At 55.3% G+C, this 21,650-nt stretch overlaps 1 protein-coding gene across 2 annotated transcripts in view; it reads left to right on the plus strand.

The window, feature by feature from the left end:
- The window catches only part of COL4A2 (collagen type IV alpha 2 chain), a 176,592-nt gene that overhangs the window by 142,709 nt on the left and 12,233 nt on the right, over window positions 1-21,650 (plus strand). For both annotated transcript variants that reach the window (XM_033843344.2, XM_073795406.1), the window contains exons 22-38: window positions 421-584; window positions 3,469-3,541; window positions 3,628-3,734; window positions 4,787-4,988; window positions 5,391-5,450; window positions 7,049-7,105; window positions 8,805-8,912; window positions 9,772-9,993; window positions 11,789-11,950; window positions 13,870-14,040; window positions 14,772-14,915; window positions 16,155-16,277; window positions 16,504-16,685; window positions 18,026-18,089; window positions 18,283-18,357; window positions 20,571-20,678; window positions 21,353-21,460. In XM_033843344.2, coding sequence (XP_033699235.1) covers window positions 421-584; window positions 3,469-3,541; window positions 3,628-3,734; window positions 4,787-4,988; window positions 5,391-5,450; window positions 7,049-7,105; window positions 8,805-8,912; window positions 9,772-9,993; window positions 11,789-11,950; window positions 13,870-14,040; window positions 14,772-14,915; window positions 16,155-16,277; window positions 16,504-16,685; window positions 18,026-18,089; window positions 18,283-18,357; window positions 20,571-20,678; window positions 21,353-21,460 — 2,130 coding nt within the window. The remainder of the gene's footprint in view (window positions 1-420; window positions 585-3,468; window positions 3,542-3,627; window positions 3,735-4,786; window positions 4,989-5,390; window positions 5,451-7,048; window positions 7,106-8,804; window positions 8,913-9,771; window positions 9,994-11,788; window positions 11,951-13,869; window positions 14,041-14,771; window positions 14,916-16,154; window positions 16,278-16,503; window positions 16,686-18,025; window positions 18,090-18,282; window positions 18,358-20,570; window positions 20,679-21,352; window positions 21,461-21,650) is intronic.

Genomic DNA, 21,650 nt, shown 5'->3' on the forward strand with positions numbered 1-21,650 from the left:
GCTCCCTGGGTCCAGCCCGCAAGGCAGAAAAAGGGAGGGCACGTATTTCTTCCCTCCGCACCAGGACCTTGGGCTCCAAGCCCGCAGCTGCTGCCAGGCCGCCCTCTCTCCGGCTCCCCTTCACCCTGGACCTTCCTGCCCTCCCCCCGAGGCCCCTGCGGTGGCTTCTCAGAACTCCTGTCGCTGAGTCCCAACTCCGCCCACACCTCCGTCAACGTCCTGTTCTTTACGTATCTGCATCTCACGCTCCTTGTCTAAGAATGAGGGAGTGAGGACCAGAGTAGGCGTGTCCTGCGGTGGCCACGCCCCCAGCCAAGCCCTCAGCCCCTTGCCCTCCTGTCCCCTGCAGAGCCAACGGGAGGGTCGTACACGTGCTTCACGAGCAAATAACAAGTCCCTCTCTCTCCACCCACGTTGCAGGCGATGCCGGCGACTGTCAGTGTGCAGAGGGTGACCAGTTCATTGGGGGTCTTCCGGGGCCACCAGGACCCAAGGGCTTTCCCGGCACCAATGGGGAACCAGGGAGGAAAGGCAGCCCGGGAGACCCCGGCCAGCACGGCATCCCCGGGTTCCCAGGATTCAAGGTGAGAGACCAGTTGTACCACGAAGCCGATAAGACAACCTTGACGCCCGGCCCCATTTCCGGCTTTTATTTATTGAATTAATACAGCTTTAAACCAGCAACACTTACGCACACAGTGTGACATTCAGAAAAGCCACGTATTCCAAGAGGAGCTTTAAAGCTTTTCCTGGTGGGAATGTGAAATGGGGCAGGCACTGTGGAAAAGTGATTCTTCCTCAAAAAAGTCAAACATAGGGAATTCCCTGGCAGTCCGCTGGTTAGGACTCTGTGCTCTCACTGCCTAGGGCCCGGGTTCAATCCCTAGTTGAGGAACTAAAATCCCACAAGCCATACAGCGCAGCCAACAAAGTTTTAAAAAGTCAAACATAGAGGTGTCGTGTGACCCAGAGAGTCCCCTCCCAGTACAGACCCAGGAGCACTGGAAACACGTGTCCACACCAAAACTTAAGCTCACAGCAGCATTAAGCTGTGAGCATTAAGCTCACAGCAGCATTCACGACACCAGCCGGAAAGTAGAAGAAACCCAAATGCCCATAAATGGATCAATGAAACGTAGCATACCCACCCGATGGGACGTTATTCAGCCGTCAAAGGGGATGAAGTGCTGACACGTGCTGCAGTGCGGTGCCCTCAGAAACGTTATGCTAAGTGACACAACACACAAAGGAACAGACGCCATACGATGCTATTTGTATGAAGTGTCCAGAAGAGGCATCTTGAGACCAAGTAGCTTGGTGGTTGCCAAGGGCTGGGGGTGGGGGGGAAATGCGAGTGACTGTTTCTTTCTGGGGTGATGAAAATGGTCTGGATTTAGGTAATAGTGATGGTTGCAGAACCTCGTGAAAATACAAAAAAAAAACAAACACTGAATTGTATGCTTTAAAATGGTTAATCTTACAGCATGTGAATTATATCTCAAAAAAAGCGACCCTTCTAGCATTTTGGATGCAAAGCTACACACCCCATTCTGTGTATTCACCCCTTCAGATTTAGTATAGGACGATTTAGCATTTCAATAAAGGCTCCCTTAACTTGATAAAAAGTGAGACTTCCAAGTATATCGTGAATTTAGTTTGGATGAATGTATGACATTTTCTGGATTCCAGCTAAGTGGGCTTTACTTCACACCTGAGGAAAAGATCATCTTGAGTAGATCTTTCATCGTGGCAGGTTTTAACTGACCAAGGCTCTCAAAGCAAATTTCAGATGAAGGCAAAGAAACTATATTTTTTATTTATTTTTACTTAAAAAGAGAGCTGCAAGAGATTTATAAAATGAAAAGTCTATCATTTTATATATTCAGCAATAGAAGAAAGTTTGCTCAGGACACTTGGCCAGGGACGGTTAGAACAATCTGGCTTCATGTCCAGATGCAGGGGAGTTGCAGCCGCTCAGAGCTGTCGGTGCAGAGGCTCGTGACTCATAACTGCTTCGTGTCGCGGGAGCTTTGCAGGTGAAAATGAGGTCCACAGCACCTCTCCATTCTCTGGGACTTCTCAGAAAAATAGTTTTATCCAACTGAACATAATAGATGCTACATTTCCTCCTACTTTAAAAATGACACCGTCTCCAAATCATGGCTGAGCATGTAGAAGTGGCTCAGGTATTCAGAAAAAGTGTACGTAGTGAGAATCCAAACTGAACAAATGGCAGAACTGGTAAGACCTTCAGTTATTTATAAAATGATGGAGTATTTCTGAGAAGTCAGATGGATCCCATTTTGTGCACACGGAATCTCTAAAGTCTTCCAGGAGCATGTGCTCTCCCCAGCTGTATCGCGTGCACACCCACAGCACTTGCGTTCAAACATCTCAGGGACCGTGTTTATCTTGCATTTAATTATATGTTTATGCATCTGCAGCAGGAATGCCTGAGACCGTTTTTGGTGGTTTAATACCTGTACTAATAGAACCTGGCAGAGTGCTTGAAGTATGGGGGCCGATTAGCATGCATCCGTCCATCGGCCCAGCACCTCCTGGTTGAGCACTGCCTGTGTGTGAGTTGCTGTTCTAGGTACTGAGAGAATGTCACCCTTTTCTGCAAAGAACGAAATCAATAAATCAAGTATCTGTGGAATTTTGTAGGAGAAAAGAACTTATAATCACTTGAAACATTCCATTTAATTAAACCAACACTAAAAGTTCCCGTATTCTTGCAAATACCAGTAACCGAGAGTTGCCCCACACTGGCATATCGCACACATTAAAAAGCCTCCTGAAACGTTCATCTGCTCGTTTCTGCTCATCGAAAGACCTAAACTAGATTTTACACCTTAAAACGCGAGTGTCCCTGCAATGACTTGTCTGTGAAGTATGATTTTTTTCCAACCTTGATTTCAGTTAGGAAGACAAGCTGTCGATCAGATACTCTTGCTGTTCTCAGTATGATCACAAATGTCCATCCTTCGTACTTGGAGGCACATTATTTGCCCGGATTCAACAAAATGGCGGTTAAGGGTTAGCAGCCTTAGCTTCTCCAAAGCTAATGGGTTTACGAATCCCTGGGACTTTGTTGACTGCACATTGCGGTTCGGTTGCCCCGGGTGGGCCTGAGCGTCTGCATTCCTGACACGTCCCCAGGGAGGCTGGTGCTACCCATCTGGGGACCACACTTTGAGCAGCAAGGTTCTTGTTTTCACCGTCCAGCCATGTGTGGCTACTTCCCTTAAGTTTTAACTATTTAAAATTAAACATTCAGTGTCTCAGTCCCGCTGGCCACGTTCAGGTGCCCCATGGCCATCTGTGATTGGTGGCCAGGGACAGAGATGTGTGGCTCTGGGCTTGATGACAGGTAAGGGCCCTCAGGTTGTATAAACGAAAATCATTGTCTTCTCGGCTGCCCTTAACGGTGTGAAGGAGGAAGAAACCTTGTGTTTGTTTCTACAGGGAGCCCCTGGTGGTGTTGGCCTTCCCGGGCCCAAAGGAATGAAGGGAGATTCTCGAACCATCACCACCAAAGGTCAGTCTTGTGGCCAGCAAAGTTTAGACCACGCACCCTTCTGTGGCTGCCCTGGGTGAGCAACTCACGCGGCACTCCTCCCCCAGGTGAGCGGGGCCAGCCAGGTGTCCCAGGTGTGCCTGGACTGAAAGGGGACAGCGGCATCCCAGGGCGCGACGGGCTGGATGGATTCCCAGGCCTCCCAGGCTCTCCCGTGAGTACCGCTGGCGGGGCGGAGGGGTGGCGGCTCTGCCCTCATCCCCATCAGTCACATGCTTAAACATGTGAGCATCAGAGGTGCTGACACAGCAGGAAATCCTCCCAGTGCAACCTGTTCTCTTTTCGTGGGCAGCAATCATATTTTTTAGGAAACAGTGAGTGAGGCTGGAAGCCAAGCCCTGAGTGAGTATTTAAGAGAAAAAGAGGAAATAAATATTCCTCTTGCCATCACGTAGAACGAGAGCCCCCCAGGTCGAATATTCCTAGATGGAAGGTGGAACGCTTCTTCTAGGGTCACCTGTAAAATACACAGCTGCATTTTTGCAGCAAACACACACCGGCATTGAAAGAGGCTGTGTGTGATAAGATGCAGAGCCCCCAGCCTCCTTTCTGCGGGGAAAGGTGGGGGTCAGACGGGGAAGGGCGGTTGGCCGTGGAGACTAGACCCCTTCTCCTCCCTCCCTGCCCTCACCCTGCTCTGAGGAGTTCCATGAATAGGACACGGCTGTGCCCAGTGCCTCCCAGCTTCCTGCTCTCCTGGTCCCATCGTCTCTCCTTATTTCTGATGCACTTTCTTGTCCAAACCAAAGACTTCCTTCCCTTCACCACTGCGTTGTCCCTTCTGACTAGGAGATGGGTCACAAACGCTGAAGCCTAACAATGAAATAACGTGTTCCTGCCCCCATTTCGCCAAATCTGTGCCTAACCGTTCTCTTGAAGAATTCCCCCGGAGAATGAAGGTCCAAGCAGGGCGCTGGTAGCTTGGAAAGAGAAGAATACTCAGATTCCTATGCCTTCCAGAACTATCTTCGAGGGTGTTGTCCATGGTCAGATTCCTATGCCTTCCAGAACTATCTTCGAGGGTGTTATCCATGGTTGTTAGAAAGTCTGTCCTTTACTTCTGTGGCTTGGTGAGACCACGACTGTCAGTTCCTACTCATCTCTGTATCCAGAGCGCAGAATTCAGGGAACGGGGAAAAGTAGCTGGGAACATGGCTGTCTTTGAGGTTTACGTGTATTGTAAGAGATGAACCAAATTTCTCACAGGGTGATGGCATCAAAGGCCCCTCAGGGGACGCAGGTCACCCAGGACCCCCCGGTACTAAGGGCATTCCAGGAGAAAGGGGCCCCCCAGGATTGGGGCTGCCAGGCCCCAAAGGCGAGCGTGGCTTCCCCGGCGATGCTGGATTACCTGGACCTCCAGGCTTCCCCGGGCCTCCCGGCACCCCCGGCGCTCCAGGACAAATAGGTACGGTGGGCGGGGGGGGGTGTCCAGGCTTGCGTCTTTCAAAGTCATGAGACACTGTGCTGCTACACCCGCTGTTCTTAGGCAGTGTGCGAATTCCCCGGGGGCGAGTCACGTGAGATGGTGTCACACCATCAGTTCTCATCACACACGAGCGACACCCGGCCACGGGGTTTTCTGAACCCACTGCAGCTTCCTCTCGCCAGCTGGAATGTGGGGCCTCTCCCTCTAGTGCTGGAGTTACAGAGGCTCAGCACAGAAGTCCAGAAATGGGCCTCTGATGCCCTGCCCGTCCCAGCCTTCCCACCACACACACACACACGCACACACACACGCACACACGGAAAAGCCAGGCACTTTCCGTTATTGCAAAATTGCCTCACTCTGTCACTGTCTCACCCCTAGATTGCGATACGGGTGTGAAAAGGCCCATCGGAGCAGACAGACAGGAGACCGTCCAGCCAGGTACCGTCATGACCGTCGGGCAGCTTTAGAATTCTTGAAAACTCTCAGTTTGTAGAATATATGCTAGAACTGGCGTGATCCCTGCCGTGGGCACAGAGCTGCCCTCAGAAATAGAAACCCTTGTGGACTTGGAGCTGCGCTCCGTCTGCCTCAGCTTAGAGCCCAGGGAAGGGCAAGTGTGATGACCTCGTGTCACCAAGTTGTCCCTGCAGTACAAAGCATCTGTTTACAGTATTGGTAAGAACTCAACAGATAAGTCCTTTCACACCTAAAATATATGTCTCTGTGTGTGTAAAGGGCAGCTGAATTATTTGCTCATTATGCAGGGTGAGGAGTGAGTCCAGATGGGAGAAGAATTTGGTCCAGTGATGAATGGATGCTGACGGATAAGGAGAGGGTGCCCAGATGATGCGAGCTCAGGGGAGGGCAGAGGGGAGGGGACGGTCCAGAAGTTGACCCGGCTGCCATCGGACAGGCCAAGTCTCCAGCCAGGGGGGCCTAGAAACCGAGGTGGGAAGCCAGGCAGAGGGATGAGTCCAGGACACAAGGGGATGGGTGCCAGGCCTCGGGCAGGATTTGAAGAGCAGAGCAGAGAGGATGAGTTTTTTTGGAGTCAAAGGTGCCAGCAGAACATCTGGACGGTGGCAGCTCACCAGTGGCAGCTGAGTCTGGAGTAAGGCGTTTGGGATGAAGGCCAGGGCTTGGAGAAGCAGCATCAGGACCCGTGGGTCCCCCGCACGAGGTGTGGGGGTAGATCAGGAGCTCAGGGTGAGGGTGCAGGGCAGGAACGGCAACCCCAGAGCTTCCAGAGAGCTGGCCAGTCTCGAAGGTGCGGGAAGGCCCCTGGGGGTGAGGCTCTGCCAGCTAGAGACCAGGCCCCCTGAAGACGGCCGGGGTCCGTCCTTTTCATGGCCTCGGCTGTCCGCCTTTGCACCTCGGACCCCTCGTGTGGCAGAGGGGACCACAGCCCCTCTTTGGCCGCTAAGTCGAGCCAAGATAGGAGCCCTGCCGTACCACAGGCAGACACACAAAGGGCATCTCGGAGGACTGCTGTGCCTGCAAGCGTGCTCTGTCCGACAGAATACCCCGCGCGGCGTCACCAGCCAGAGGTGGCTGCCACCGGCTTTCGTTTTGCATGACTCACAGCGAAACGAGTTGCCTCTGCTAATTCTGAAAGTAATGGAAGTCCCAAAGGAGAAGTCACAGCATTGCTTTTGAAATTGAAAGCTTCCTCCCTCCCCGGTGGGAATTGCCTTGGGGTCGGGGTGGGGGTGGGGGGGTGAGGGGGGGGGCGTTGAGGACACCTGGATGAACTCGGCTGTGTGAGGTATTGCCCTCCAAGAGGGTGGAGCCCTCACTGCCAGCACGGCACCTGTTTTCATCTGACTGGACTTATGTGCCTCCTATATTAATATTCTGATTTCATTATCAAATGAAATTACAGTTACATCAGCATCAAGATTAACGGAATCATTAAATTACTCTGATGGTAAAAAGGCAGCCGGTTTTCACAGCCGGTGCTCTCGACCTTAGCCACGTCCAGAGCTGTGACGATGGGTGTGGACCGTGGCTACAGCTCCCCTGTCCTCTCTTCCCAGGTTGTGTTGGAGGGCCTAAGGGATTGCCGGGCCAGCCGGGCCCCCCCGGCCCCCCAGGTAATGGGAGAGCGCTTCCAGCCTTCCTCCGTGCGTCCATGTCTTCCTTTCCCCTCTCCGGCTATCTTCCTCTGCCCCCGACCCCGCGTTTCCCTCCCCGCCCCCGCCTGGACATCACAGGATTCTTGGTACCGTACCGCACACTGGCAGCTTCTATAGGAAGCCGACTTCCGCGCATCGGTGTAGGAAAGTGAGCGGTGATTGACACCTAGTGAACCCTAGGGTAAGAGAGAGGCTTCCTGCCACGTGGAAGTCAGCCTCAGCTGCAACACAGACAGGCACCCGAGCCTGGCAGAGATGGCAGCGCCCCAAGCCCAGAGAGGAGGCTCAGCTCTGTGCGTTCCTTGTATCCCCATGTGTCCCAGGGTGTAGAAGAGGATCATGCGGGAGAGGAGTGTTTCTTTCGGTTTTTGACTGAGAGGAAGGCAGACCCACAGGGCTAGGAATGTGTCTGTAGGATCTGGGAGCTGGGCTTTGTCGCCACAGACCATCACCCAGCTGAAGATCCATGTGGACTCAGGAGGGGTTCTGGGTCACAGAGCCCGGTCTGGGGCCGTCCAGGCTCCCCCTCCGTGGGGTGGCCTTTCAGAGATGCCAGACGGGCTGAGTGACCACAGCTGCCGACGCCCCGACGCCGTGTCAGTCAGCCTAGGATGGCGAGCTCTCAGGCTGCACCGCTGGGCAGAGCTCGGCCCGGGGGGTCTGCCTTCCGATTCGCCCCTCCTCTGACTGGGACGGGGTGGAGAAGACGCCTCCACCACCCACGGAGGGGTCACTCAGACGATCCGGCGTGGACGCCAGAAGCCCGTGTGCGAGTCTAGGTCCACCGCTCATCAGCTGTGGGCTTTGGGCATCTCACCTGTTCCTTCTGGAACTTAGGCTCCTCGCCTGTATGAGAAGAACAGTGCAGGTGTTCCAGACGGTTCCTAGTTTGCAGATGGTGCCCTGAATACTGCACACGTAACCCTGGAGCTGGGGTCCTGTGTAAACTGTAAAGTACTGCAGTGCAAGGCAGCCCCCAAACTGGAAACGCGCGTTGGCTGACCGTAGGCACCCCGGATCTTGAGAGTGTCGTCCAGGTGCACAGGGGTGACAGGATCTGGGGACAGTGAGGCAAAAGGCACAAGTGTCATCTGCACCAAGAAGCAGAGTTAAGGGCCCTGTATTGTCTTCCGAGAGCGAGCGCATTATCCACGTGGCATTTCGTGACCCTCCCTGCCCGAGCCACGGAGGGGTCTGTCCATCGTGGATCCCGGCACAGGCACGAACGCTGCTGTCCCCAAAGTGGTGGCGACTCTTAGGGGGAGGGGCTCAGACTGCAGTGGGACAGTTTTCAGCAGGTGCTGGGGGAGCAGAGCCCGGAATGTACATGCACTGCATGTGAGGGGAGAGGACTTTCGACGTGTTTTGACAACATGAAGTTAGTGAGATCATCAGGTTAATGAGATCACGAGGTCGTGATGAGAGCCGAGGTTCGTCGTTTCTGGCGTAGACTGACAGGTGCCCATGTAGACTGACACTCGGTTGCCAGCTGTCAGAGGTGCTGTTTCGGGGCTGACATCCCCCAGCCTCGTCACTTCCCCGTTTCCTAAGAGGCCACGTTAAGTCGGGTGCCGACCTTGACCCTCTCCTGTTCGTCTCCTGCTGGGGTCGGCCTATGCGGCTCTGACCTGTGTCGTGGTTTCTTTGGGTTGTTTAGGTGCCAAAGGCCTCAGAGGGCTTCCGGGATTATCGGGAACTGACGGAGCACAAGGGCTCAAGGGTCTCCCGGGAGATCCAGGTCCAGAGGGATTCCCAGGACCCCCAGGTGAGTCAGGGTGGGACTCCCGCTCGGCCACGTAGATTCAGGGAAGGACTGTGTGTACCATCAGGCTGCCCCGCCTCGATCATCTTTTAACATTTAGAAACTGTTTCGACAAATGCTTGATGACGACTTTTGCTCTTGTCTTTGGGAAATTAAAAAATGTCGCCGTTTTCCTCACTGAAGTTGTGCTGCAATTTTGCAGAAGAAACTTACAGATCTTGCAGGAAAAAAGAGATAGGTGCACAGAGAGATCTCTCTAGTGGGTGTGAACCCTTCTAAGGGCGCATAAGGTCATCCTCTTCTGAGCCCTCGGCACTAGTTCCCGATCTGCGGATCGCTCACCAGATACAACGCAGAGAGCACCTGTGTTTGGCTGCTCACGGCGTTGCCTGCCCACTCTGCAGCTCGCAGCTTGTCCGAGTCAGCAGTTCGAACCATTTCCTCCACAGTTGCCACAGCAAAGCATCATGGAAGCCACTTAGTGGCTAAAAGAGCTTAAACGTTTGAGCTGTACATGGAGGGAAATGAACATGTTTCTGGTAATGAATTGTGAGCAGAAGTTGGGAGTACCTGCGTGGGTGTCCGTGTGCCCCAGCCCACGACTCAGTGGCCCCAAACACAGGTGTCCCTTTGTGGTCACGGCTCAGACGGTGTGCGGGAGCATGGCTGTGTTACTTGGTGTGCAGAGGCCCAGGCACTGGGGAATCGTATCATCTAAACAAAACCGTAGACGGTTTCACTAAGTCCACACAAGCCAAACATCCTCCTGCAGGATCCCGGCCACGTGTTCTCTTTCTGGTGCCTCGCTTAGATGTCAGGATGCAGACCTCTCGTTATAGGGACGCCCTGTGTTTCCTTTCAGGCTTCGTGGGGCCTCGAGGAGTCAAAGGTGCAGTAGGCCGCCCTGGCCTGGATGGACTCCCGGGTCCCTCCGGCCTGCCGGGGCCAGTCGGGCCTCCGGGAGACAGGGGCCTCCCTGGAGAAGTCTTGGGGGCCCAGCCCGGGCCTCGGGGAGACACCGGACTGCCTGGACACTCTGGGCTGAAGGGCCCCCCCGGAGAGAGAGGCCCTCCTGGATTCCGGGGTAAGTCACAGGGGCAGGGGGGCAGGGTCAGAAATCTCTGCTGGGGTTGGGTGAGAAGCCCAGGGCTGCATGCAGGACGCTGTGAGTCCTGCCGCTTCCTCTCCCCCTTAGTTCCAACGTTTCTTTAGAAGGTTTCAGAACAGGGTCGTCATGCTGTGTACAGGCCATCTTAGCTCTTCTGCGAGTACAGATTAGCTGACGTGCTCTCTTCCCAAGTTGGGTGGGGCTCAACTTAGGGTCCTCGCTGCTGCTTTCAGCAGAATGTGTGCGGTTCTGCGAAGAAGACAGGAGCTGGCCATGCCCGGTGAGGGGTTGGGAGGGAGACAGAGATGAACTGGAACGCAGCTCAATCTGTGGGTGTAAACCTGATGGGTTTAACAAAATGTAACGTTCACAACGTCATCGAAGCATGTTTAGCAAAGCGGGAAGAGGCCTCTTGTCTGGTGAGTGAACAAGGCATCCAAGGCTGTGCGTGCCCGGTTCATGCAGAACAGGCCCTGAGAACCCAGAATGCCTGGCTTGAATGCGATTGTGTTGCTGGAATGGGTGGGGTGACCACCAGGCCATTTGGGGTCCCCGTCAGAGAAGCATCAGCTGTTATGTATTGACTGTGCTGTCATCAGCCCAGCGCCCAAGCCCAGGCAGACAGGGGCTCCCTGTGTGGTGCAAGAGGTGACACTCCCCAACACCAGCCGTCAAACCAGTAGGCGTCCTTCACGTGAGACACTGAGGGGTGAGCCCAGTTCTCGACGGGCAGCTGGACGCCCCACCCTCAGGAGCACGTGCCCGCCAGTCTCTCCTGCGATCCGACTGTAGAAACTGCCCGAGCTCTTTTACAGAAGGCTGCTTGTGGTAGATGTTTGAAGTGTAGCTGTTTCCCACAGACTTCAAAGAGTCTGAGCATAACGACACCAAACGGCAGCAGAGGAACTTCCGAGCCTGCGCGGCTTTCCCATGTTCAGCGTCACCTTGATGACCTGCCCTTTGGGAGAACATTGTGTCTGGCAAAAGCTCTGACTTCCAAAGCATCAGTTTCGGGAAACTGTATCCATGTCTATTCGGCCGCCCCTGTCAGGAGCAGTGGGCAGACCTGGATGTTACTTACATAGCCATTTAACGTGCTTGTAATGGGCATTTTATTTGTTTGTATAAAATTTATTTATTCATTTATTTTTATTTTTGGCTGCATTGGGTCTTCATTGCTGCGCGCGGGCTTTCTCTAGTTGCGGCGAGCGGGGGCTACTCTTCGTTGCAGTGCGCGGGCTTCTCATTGCGGTGGCTTCTCTTGTTGCGGAGCATGGGCTCTAGGCATGTGGGCTTCAGGAGTTGTGGCTCGCAGGCTCAGTAGTTGTGGCACACGGCCTGAGTTGCTCCACAGCATGTAGGATCTTCCCAGACCAGGGCTCGAACCTGTATCCCCTGCATTGGCAGGCGGATCCTTAACCACTGCACCACCAGGGAAGCCCCAAGAGTATTTTAACACGTGGCGAAATGCTCAAAATGTAACGTCAAGTGAAAAACCCTAGATTAAAACTGCACTTAAAACGAGGTGTCAGTTCTGCAAATATCTGCTTCTAGGTATAGTTACGGGAACAGAAAAGAGGCCAGCAGGACATATAACAAGATGTTAGTCACTGTCTCGGGGTGAGAGCATGAGTTACTTGGATCTTGTCATTTATACAGACTTCCTACCACCTGGAAAACCTGTTTTTATAGAACAGGTCTGAGGAGACAGATGTTGTTTGCAATGAACTGCATGGGGTTGACCTCACGGCTCTTGTCTCCATTCCTGCAGGAAGCCAGGGGATGCCAGGAATGCCGGGCCCGAAGGGTCAGCAGGGCTTCCCAGGACCTTCGGGCCAGCCGGGACTGCCCGGGCCACCAGGACAGCATGGCTACCCTGGAGCTCCCGGCCGGGAAGGGCCCTTGGGGCCGCCGGGCACCCCAGGTTTTGGAGGTAAGGATCCACCCTCCCATCAAGGAGTCAGGGCCTCACTGACAACGGAACCAGCGCTGACCCCTTGGGGAATTCTCAGCTGTGCTCCAAGGAACCCCCCTCTCAAGAGCTGCAGGGGTTCAGAAAGTACCGCGCATGGCATGGCTTAAAAGACAGGAATTTATTCTCTCACGGTCTGGAGGCTGGAAGTCCAAGATCAGGGTGTCCATAGGGCTGGTTTCTCCTGAGGCCTCTCTCCTTGGCGTGTAGACGGCCGTCTTCTCCCTGTGTCCTCACAGGGTCACCCCTCTGTGCGTGTCTGCATCCTAGTCTCTCTTTTGATAAGGACAACTGTCACAGTGGGGTGGGACCCACTCCCATGACCTCATTTAACTAACTTCAATCACCTCTTTAAAGGCCCAACTTTAGACACAGTCACGTTCCAAGGTACTGGGGTTAGGATGTCAACGTTTGCATTCTGCAGGGACACAGTTCAGCCCCAGACAGGTTCAGGACATGTATTTCATCAAACAGCCTGAGAAGTCTGCCCTTCCTTTGCACCTGTTGTGTATATTAGGGTTCTAGGTAAGATTTCATTAGGAAAACAGACTTCCCGCTGCAAAAGTTCAAACTCTGATCTGCTTTGAAGAGGCAACGTGATTTGTTTCCTGAATGTGAAAAATTTGGAGAAGAAAGGAAAAACCCTCCTTCAGGAAAACCATGGGGCGAGGTGGGCGGGAGCAGGAAAGCACAGACACGAAGCTGTAGACGTTTGCTCAGTGGAGCCCTTGCAGGGGGACCGAGCGCATCACAGAGCGGCTGGGAGGGGCCCAGACGTCCATGAGGCAACGTCCAGGGTGACCCTAGTCTGTCATTTGCCATAATCAGGTGACGGCTCTGTCCAGGACCGTAGCCGGTCCACACAAGGCACTGCCGTGCCCCACACAGGTCAGACATAAGCCAGATGCGTCCCCCAGGAGTGGCCTCGACCGCGTCCAGAACCTGGGGGCTCCACTCAGGGGGAGTGACGCTGCCGCCCACTGGTTTCACCGTAACGGGAACCCTGGGCAGCGGGTTTGGGCCATCTGTACCAGTGTTCGCAAGGCCTTGCCTGTTCTCAAGCGTGGAGCACAGCATGGTGTGTACAGAATCCATGCCAGAGCCCTCCCTGATGGAGCCCACGGTTTGGGAGGGGATGGAATTACCCACGGGAAAGCTTGTGTTTGGCCGGGGCGAGCAGCAGGGTGACCAGACCGCGGGGCCCCGCGTTTGAGACCGCAGGGGAGCTGGTGGGCTAGAACAGCCTTGGGAGGAGGGGACGGGAGGGGCCGGGCGTGGAGGACGGGCCCTTCCTAGGAGGGACAGCCCCAGGAGACCGGCCGGGGGAGAGCGCATCATCTGAGGAGGGGGTGGGAGCCTAGACAGGGACATGGGGCCGGCGTTCAGAAGGCGTTGAATGCCAGCTAAGGGTGAGGGAGCCGTTGGGGGGTTTTAACAGAAGGGCTGAGCTTTGTCGGGGAGGCTGGGGAAGGGCAGGCCGGCAGCTGCTGACACCCTAAGGAGATGAGGACGGCAGGTGTCGCAGGACCTCCCCTGGAACCTAACCCCAGCGGTGTCAGGAGGGCCGCCAGCCACGAGTAACTCCAGCCATTCCAGCTCCGTGGCTTTGCGCCCGAGCGGAGAAAGTCTCATGTGACTCGTGTCCCGCGGGCTGGCCGCCGGCTGCCGGAGAAGGACCTCTTTAGAAAGGCCAGCCTGCGGCGTGCTGCACGCTCGAGTCACACCTTCAGACGCCCCTCTGTGGTTACACTTTCCCATTGTCCTTCCAAGACGTTTTTCTTGCCAAAAGTTATTGTTATCGATGTCTCAAAAGTACCGTAGAGGTGTTTTCTCTGTGCGGTGTGTTCATCTTGTTTTATCTTCCTTCCCCTTCCTGACAGGTCTGCCTGGAGACAGAGGGGAGCCAGGTGACACAGGCGTCCCTGGCCCCGTGGGCATGAAGGGCGTCTCCGGGGATAGAGGTGACCCTGGCTGGCAGGGTGAGAGAGGTCATCCCGGAAGCCCTGGATTCAAAGGAGTGGCCGGGATGCCTGGTGCCCCGGGCCCCAAAGGTGACTGCAGAACACGACCAGGGACCTAACCTGTGGGGCGCGGGTGGGACAGCTCTGCGGGAGGGCGCAGCCTCGCAGCCCCAGGCTGCATCGGGCCCTGGGGACCAGGCGATGCTGCCCAGGCTGGCTGTGACCGCTGTGCCCCCAAATGCCAGTTTATTAACTTCCCACGAGAGAGGGACTGTCTGAAGAGCGGGACTTGCTCTCTGCCAGGGGGCTGGTCTGTGGACAGGCCCCCGGGAGTCGGGATTCAGATCCGGAGGCCAGGTGGTGAACGGAAACCGAAGCAAAGGGAAATGCCTGGTCCCCAGCGTAGGGTTCCCTGCTCGCGGGGGAGCCTAGTCCCCCCGAGGTGGGGCTCTCTGGCCCTTGACTGCAGCTGGAGACACCGTGCTGCCTTCTCCAGGGCCCTTTGCCAGGTTTCCACGCTGGGTGCAGTGTCAACATCACACCAAGTCCCAGGGCCCCTTTCCAACTGGTGGAAAGACCACGGACCCCGTGACTTCCAGTTTCCCCCTGTCTGTCCGCCTGCATTGGCCTTACGTCTTGTCCCCGGTGGCAGACGGGCTGACTCTGCCCCTCAGGCAGCAGACCAGTCCCTTAGCAAGTGCTGTCCCGAAAATCCTACTGACGTTAAGAATCTTAGCACCTCCTCACACACGTTGCAAGTGGGGCTGTCACCGTGGCAATGAGCCACGCCTAACCCCACGCTTTTCTCATTCCCTCTGCAGGAGTTAAGGGTTCTCCCGGGATGGATGGCTTCCAAGGCTTGCTCGGGCTCAAGGGGAGATCCGGGCTTCCGGGAAACAAAGGAGAGACTGGATTTGTTGGAGTTCCCGGGCTGAAGGGCCTGGCTGGCGAGCCCGGTGTGAAAGGTACGTCACCTCTCGGCCAGGTTGAGACTCACTTTCACGGCGGCCTGACACTGCCTAGAACAATGTTCCGGCAACCCAAACACTAGACACTATTAAAAGAGAAGCCAACTCAGGAACTGGAGGGCTTCCTCCTTGCTTCAATACGCTGGCCGTGTATAAGGAGGGAGTGATGCTAACCGAAGGGAACTTGAGAACGGAAATGACGCAGCATTAAGAACCAAAAACATCCTAAGAAACCTATCCCACCATGAGTATTCCATGGTGCACACGAGGAAGTGAGGCCAGGGGAGAAGCGGAAGGTGAAGTCTGAAGGACAGAGCACCTTTGGCAACAGAGGGACACGGTAGTCCAGGTAGACGGCTACACCCCGTGCAAAGAGACGGTGACCCCCAGAAGCGAGCCTGGTCCAAGCCCTGGCCTGGGTGGGCAACCCAAGACCCCAGGTGGGAGATTCAGGAAGGGTGTTCCCAACGACCCACATTTTTTCATGACATTTGTTCAGACACCCTTATTCTCAAAGTATCACCATGGTCTCTAAAACAACTGAATTAGTAATAACGAACGTTGATGGGGATGTAAAGACATGGGAACCCTCAGACCCTGCTGGAGGGAACATCCAGTGGTACAGCCAGGGTGGAAAATGTCGGCGGTTTCTTAGAAAGAAAAGCACAGAATGACCCGGAAAATCCACTCCTGGGTGTGCGCCCAGGAGAACTGAAAACACACATCCACACAGAAACTCATACACAGATTTCGTAGCAGCATGGTTCATTATAGCCCCGAATAGAAACAACGCAGATATCCATCACGGATAAACAAGATGGGGCATAGCCACGTAAAGGAGTACTAGGCAGCAGTGAAAAAGAATTAGGCTCTGACACGTGCTACGACACGGATGAAACTTGAAAACACTGTGCCCCATGCTGTCTGCTTCCGTGTGTATGAAATGTCCAGAACAGACCTGTCTGCAGAGACAGAAAGTGGGTTAGTGGTTTCTATTGCTGGGGAAGGGGAGACAGAGGGGGTGACTGCTGTTGGGCACAGGGTTCTTTGGGGTGATGCACATGTTCTGAAGTCAGTAGTGGTCCCTCCGGCCAAGACATTCTGTGCCCCCCTCCCTCGAGGAGAGAAGGGTGGAGGAAGACGGGTGTTCCCATCACCTGGGCTCCCAGCTCGCAGCCTTGGGGGAGCTGTACCACCCACAGGTCAAGGGAATGACTGCATTCTGTTTCCTTCTAGGCAGCCGAGGGGACCCTGGCCCCCCCGGACCACCTCCCATCATCCTGCCGGGAATGAAAGACATCAAAGGAGAGAAAGGAGATGAAGGCCCCATGGGACTGAAAGGATACCTGGGCTTGAAAGGTGAGGCCCCGCCTGACCTCAGAGCCGGTGGCCTGGGGTCCCCTGCCTACCCCAGCCCCTCGCAGTGTGCGAGAGTAGCAGAGACGCCCCAGCGCCCAGGCCACCTCCTGTGCTGCAGCCCTCCTGACACCCTGACGTCCGCGCCAGGGGCTGGCGGGTGGTTTTCGGGGGCCCGGGGGGGGTGGAGCAGGGTCCCCCCAGAACTTCACACTCAGTCTCCCTGCAGGCCTTCCCGGAATGCCAGGGATCCCCGGGCTGTCAGGAGTCCCTGGGCTGCCGGGGAAACCAGGCTACGTCAAAGGAGTCAAAGGAGATACCGGATTCCCCGGCGTGCCCGGGTCACCAGGATTCCCCGGCGTGCCCGGCTCCCCCGGAATCTCAGGGTTTCCGGGCTTCACAGGCAGTAGGGTAAGTGGGCATCTTCTGTGAGTTCCTCTCCCCGTGGCCTGCTGGCCGAGCACTGCGGTCCACGGTCCCTGGGGGACAAGACTCAGTTCTGCCACTTACGGGCTGAACGCCCCTGGGCAAGTCACTGAACCTCTCTGTGCCTCAACGTCCTCGTCTCTCTAATGGGCAGTAACAGTACCCACCTCACAGGCTGCCATGAGGCTTGAACGGGCTCTTGAGATGGTACCCAACACGTTTGCCCGGGTAAGCCTGGCAGAGGGTAGGGCATAGTCAGCCATGATTATTACTACCACTGTCACGACCATGGTCTGTGTCATTGATGTTATTTATTTCAATGAAACTGCCGTCATTACTGCTTTACAGTTTAATAAGAACAGGTGTGCGAACCAGCTTCCGCACTGAAAAACTGCAGGACTTTTTTACAAAATGATGACATCGCAAACCTTGAGAGTTGGTTTTAGCAGAACAGCTGGATACGCTGACCCTTCAAAATTGCAAACTTCACCAAGTCAGACAGAGAAAGAGAAATATCGTATGATATCCATTATATGCGGAATCTAAAAAGAAATGATGAACTTACTTACAAAACAGAAGCAGACTCACAGACTTAGAGAACGGACTTATGGTTCCCGGGGGGAGGGGTTGGGGGGAGGGATAGTCAGGGAGTTTGGGATTGACATGTCCACACTGCTATATTTAAAATGGATAACCAGCAAGGACCTACTGTATAGCACAGGGAACTCTGCTCAACGTTATGTGGCAGCCTGGATGGGAGGGGAGTTTGGGGGAGAAAGGATACGTGTACACGTATGGCTGAGTCACTTCGCTGTGCTCCTGAATCTGTCACAGCATCAGGGTTTTTTAATAAATTTATTTATTTGTTTGTTTATTTTTGGCTGCATTGGGTCTTCGTTGCTGCGCGCGGGCTTTCTCTAGTTGCGGTGAGCAGGGGCTACTCTTCATTGCGGTGCGCGGGCTTTTCATTGCGGTGGCTTCTCTTGTTGAGGAGCACGGGCTCTAGGCGCACGGGCTCAGTAGTTGTGGCACGTGGGCTCAGTAGTTGTAGCACGCGGGCTCAGTAGTTGTGGCTCACGGGCTCTAGAGCGCAGGCTCAGTAGTTGTGGCGCACGGGCTTAGTTGCTCTGTGGCACGCGGGATCTTCCGAGACCAGGGATCGAACCCGTGTCCCCTGCATTCTTAACCACTGCGCCACCGGGGAAACCCCTGTCACAGCATTGTTCATTGGCTATACTCCAATATAAAACAAAAAGTTTTTATAAAAAAATTACAAACTTCACGAACGGCCATGTAAGATGGTTTCATGTTTGGCTTTGCTCCAGGGCGACAAGGGAGCTCCGGGGAGAGTAGGCCTTCACGGCGAGATCGGCCCCATCGGTGACTTTGGTGAGTGTTGGTGGGAAGGTGAAAACAGGGCATCCCCGATCCAGGGCATCCCGGGCAGTGTGGGGACGTCAGGCCTGTGGGTGCTGTTAGTTACTTTGAAGCAAATTATTCTTATTAGGAAGGTAGCGTCATAGAAGTTGCTAAACTAACCACAGGAAGACCTGACTTCAGCCATCTTTTTTGCACCTAACAGGTGATATTGGAAACACTATAGACCTTCCAGGAAGTCCAGGCCTGAAGGGGGAAGGAGGCACCGCTGGAGCACCAGGTACCCGAGCGATTCTCCACCCCTTCATCTTCCGCAGCCTTGCCCCCTGGTCTGTCGTCACTCATGCTTGCCGACCGTAGCATTACTTAGTGAGCCCACGGTCACGATGTAGGGATGGTTTGAGGCCCTTAAGCCCGACGTGTAAGGAAGACTGGAATTTGTAATTAAATTGAGCCTGAAGACGACGTCAGGAAACCTTTCTCTCCCTGAGAGGGAAGATGGAGAGAATCAACATTCAGTGGGTGGGAGGAGCTGCAGCCTCTAAAATGTACCACACGTGCCTGTTCTGTTGGGACACATCCTAGGGCGCGAAGCAAGTGACACAGTGACCAGAGCCCTTGCAAACTGTGAAAGGGGAGTGGAAGTCAGACCTCTCTACTGTGTAAGACAAGGGGCGGCCCCCCAGCCCTATGTACGTCAGGGGGTGTCACGTGGCATGGCAGCTCACGCCCCCTTCTCTGAGCATCACTGAAGTTCAAGGTCAAAATTCCTGCTTGTGTCATATCCCATGGGACTTGGAATAGATGCCTCCTTCCTGGGATTTTAGCTTGGGAGACCCCACAGGTCTGCCTAGGGATGGCTCGGGTTGGGGGAAAGAGTCTGTCCGTGTGTTCGGCCAACAAGGAGGGCGCTGAGCTTTACTGAGAGAATGCGCCAGAATGGAAAGGGGCATTCAGTCTAGCTTGGGAGTGGAGGGCCGTCACTTAGGAACAGGTAACCTCACCTATGAACTCCTCTGCGCTCCCTGTAGATCTACAGTTTGGTCTCCCGACGGCTTTATTCCCAGACACAAGGCTGCCCCAGCCCAGGAAATATGGTTGCTCCCCCTTGAACGTTTAGCTTTTAGTTAAACTGAAGCCCAGGAAGTGGAGCCTCCCACTGTGTCCGTCCCCAGGGGACTGTATCCTAGGCGCAGAGGGGCGGTGTCAGTTGTCAGCATCCTCGGGGGTGTTCCGTTCGCCCGAAGACAAGTGCAGTGTAAGAAGTGGGCTCGGCCACAGCGCTTGCCCCTGCAGCGTGGGCGGGAGGGGCCCAGGGGCCCCGGGCAGGTGGCCTGCCAGTGGGAGGGCCCCGGGGACTGGGGGCTCTGGCCTGGTCCCTCCTCGGAGGATGAGAGACAGGCTGCACTGGACTCTGGGTCCAGGTGGAGGTGGTGGAGACCGTTTATGGAAGAAATAGGTAAATAGGGGTTTGGAGCAGATTTTAAAACACTAACGTAATCCATAGAAAACAAGCAGAACGTCTTAGGTGGTTTTCTTCAAGACCACGAGCACGTCGACAGTAGCTGTTCTGAGAAGAGCCTCAGAGATTTCAGGAGACACTGGCGAAAGTGACTGTGTAGAATCGGGGTGGTCTGAAGTTTCCAGAATCTTCCAGCGTCCCAGAAACACCAAAACCTGTGGCACAGAACAGTGTCACTGACGGGAAGGCCGCGCTTCTCTAAGTCCACCAATGAGCAGGGAAGCACCTGAGGGGCTCGTCTAAAAGGCAGATTCCGGGCCTGACACAGACCTGAGAGGCTCAGACATCTCATGTTTTGACTAACCCCCCGGATTCCCCGGCACAGCGCCCGTTAGAAACCACTCAGATAAGGGCTCAGGTGAGGGGTCTGTTGCCGCTTAACAAGATGCCCAGAATGTGGCGGCTTAGAGCACCCACCGCTGCTGTTACCTGACAGTTCCTGAGGCCAGGAATTCGGAAACGGTGGTTCTCGTGAGATTCCGGTCATGAGGTCGGGCGGGCTGCCTCATCTGAAGGCTAGACTGGGCCGGACCATCCACGTCCAAGGCGGCTCTCGGCGGGCGGCCTCAATTCTTCCCCGCGAGCTTGAGTGTCCTCACGACGTGGCAGCTGGCTTCCTCCAGAGCGGGGACAGAGTGAAAGCAGTGATGATCTGTAGGAGCTGGGCTCGAGGTGGCACCGTGGCACGTCCACGGTGTCCTGGTGTTCACGCAGTTCAGCCCTACTCGGTGTGGGTGGAGCTCACAAGGGTGCGAATGCCAGGACGCAGACCACTGGGTGCCAGCCTGGAGGCTGCGGACCACAGGCTCAGAGCAGGGAATTAGGTAGAAATTTAGTTGAGGAAGGCGCCGTCTAGATTTCCACCCCCACCCCCAATTGGAAGCACCAGTGCGAAGGCAGCATCCTTTACCTGGTGCCCCCTTGAACCCGACGAGCCTTAAGCCCCAGTGACACGACGGCTGTGGTTACAGGTCTAAAGGGATTCTTCGGAGAGAAAGGATCAGAGGGTGATGTCGGCTTCCCTGGGATCACCGGCCTGGCAGGAGTCCAGGGCCCTCCTGGACTTAAAGGGCAAACAGGTAAAATCCCAGACCACACCCACCTTCCCCCAGCCTGCCCTCCCTGGGCCCGGCTGGACGGTGCGGTGGCCAGTGAGGCCGAGTGCGGCCGACCCCCGAAATCTCCAAGGGCCCAAAACAAGGGCAGCCAGTTCTGCCCGTCTGCTTTCCCCCCGCGGTCGCAGGCGAGGCAGCTCCCTCCCGCCTGTCCCTCCCTAGGTCCAGCCCAGCCCAGCTGTGGCGGAGGCACGGGGCCGACGGCCGTGTCTGTGCGGCCACCGTCTGTCTCTCTACATGTTTAGACAGTTCCTGTGACGGCTGCCTTTCGTGCGTTTCAATTGCAGAATTCACGGGGGATCCCGCGTTACACGAGTGAATTCGTTTTGTGCTTTTTTCTTGCTGCCGTTTTGCTCGCTGTTGCCCGGGATCTGTGAACACAGACAGGCTGATCCTCAAGGGGTCTCTGGGTTCTCCCCAGGCCTCTATGTGCACGATGGAATGAGATTACGAATACACAAGCTGTTCTGTTTGGCCAGGCTGCGCTAACCTTGCTGAACTTGAATGCGGGGTCCAAGGCCACGTGGAAGGGAAGCTGGTTCTTTCCCGCAAAGTCCCTCCCCGAGGCAGGACCCGAGCTGGAGGCCACGAGGCCTCGGGGTTCCTGTGTCCCCCTGAAGGATGTGTCTGTCCCCCAGGCTTTCCAGGACTGACAGGGCTGCAGGGGCCTCAGGGAGAGCCGGGACGGGCGGGAGTGCCCGGCACCAAAGGAGACTACGGCTGGCCGGGGAGCCCAGGCCTACCAGGTAAGACCCCTCCCCTCTCTGCAGACACGAAGCAATGGCAACCTGCAAAGAGGCGTTTACTCCCCAGAACGATGAACAGAAACCTGCCGGGAGACCTCAGGGTGACTCTCAGTCAGCACCTGGGCGGTGCAGAGGCGGGACAGAGGGACAGATGCAAGGGTCCCCACTGAGCGAGGTCTGGTGCAGCCCT

Source organism: Tursiops truncatus, chromosome 18, assembly GCF_011762595.2.
Source record: "Tursiops truncatus isolate mTurTru1 chromosome 18, mTurTru1.mat.Y, whole genome shotgun sequence".
Lineage (NCBI taxonomy): Eukaryota > Metazoa > Chordata > Mammalia > Artiodactyla > Delphinidae > Tursiops > Tursiops truncatus.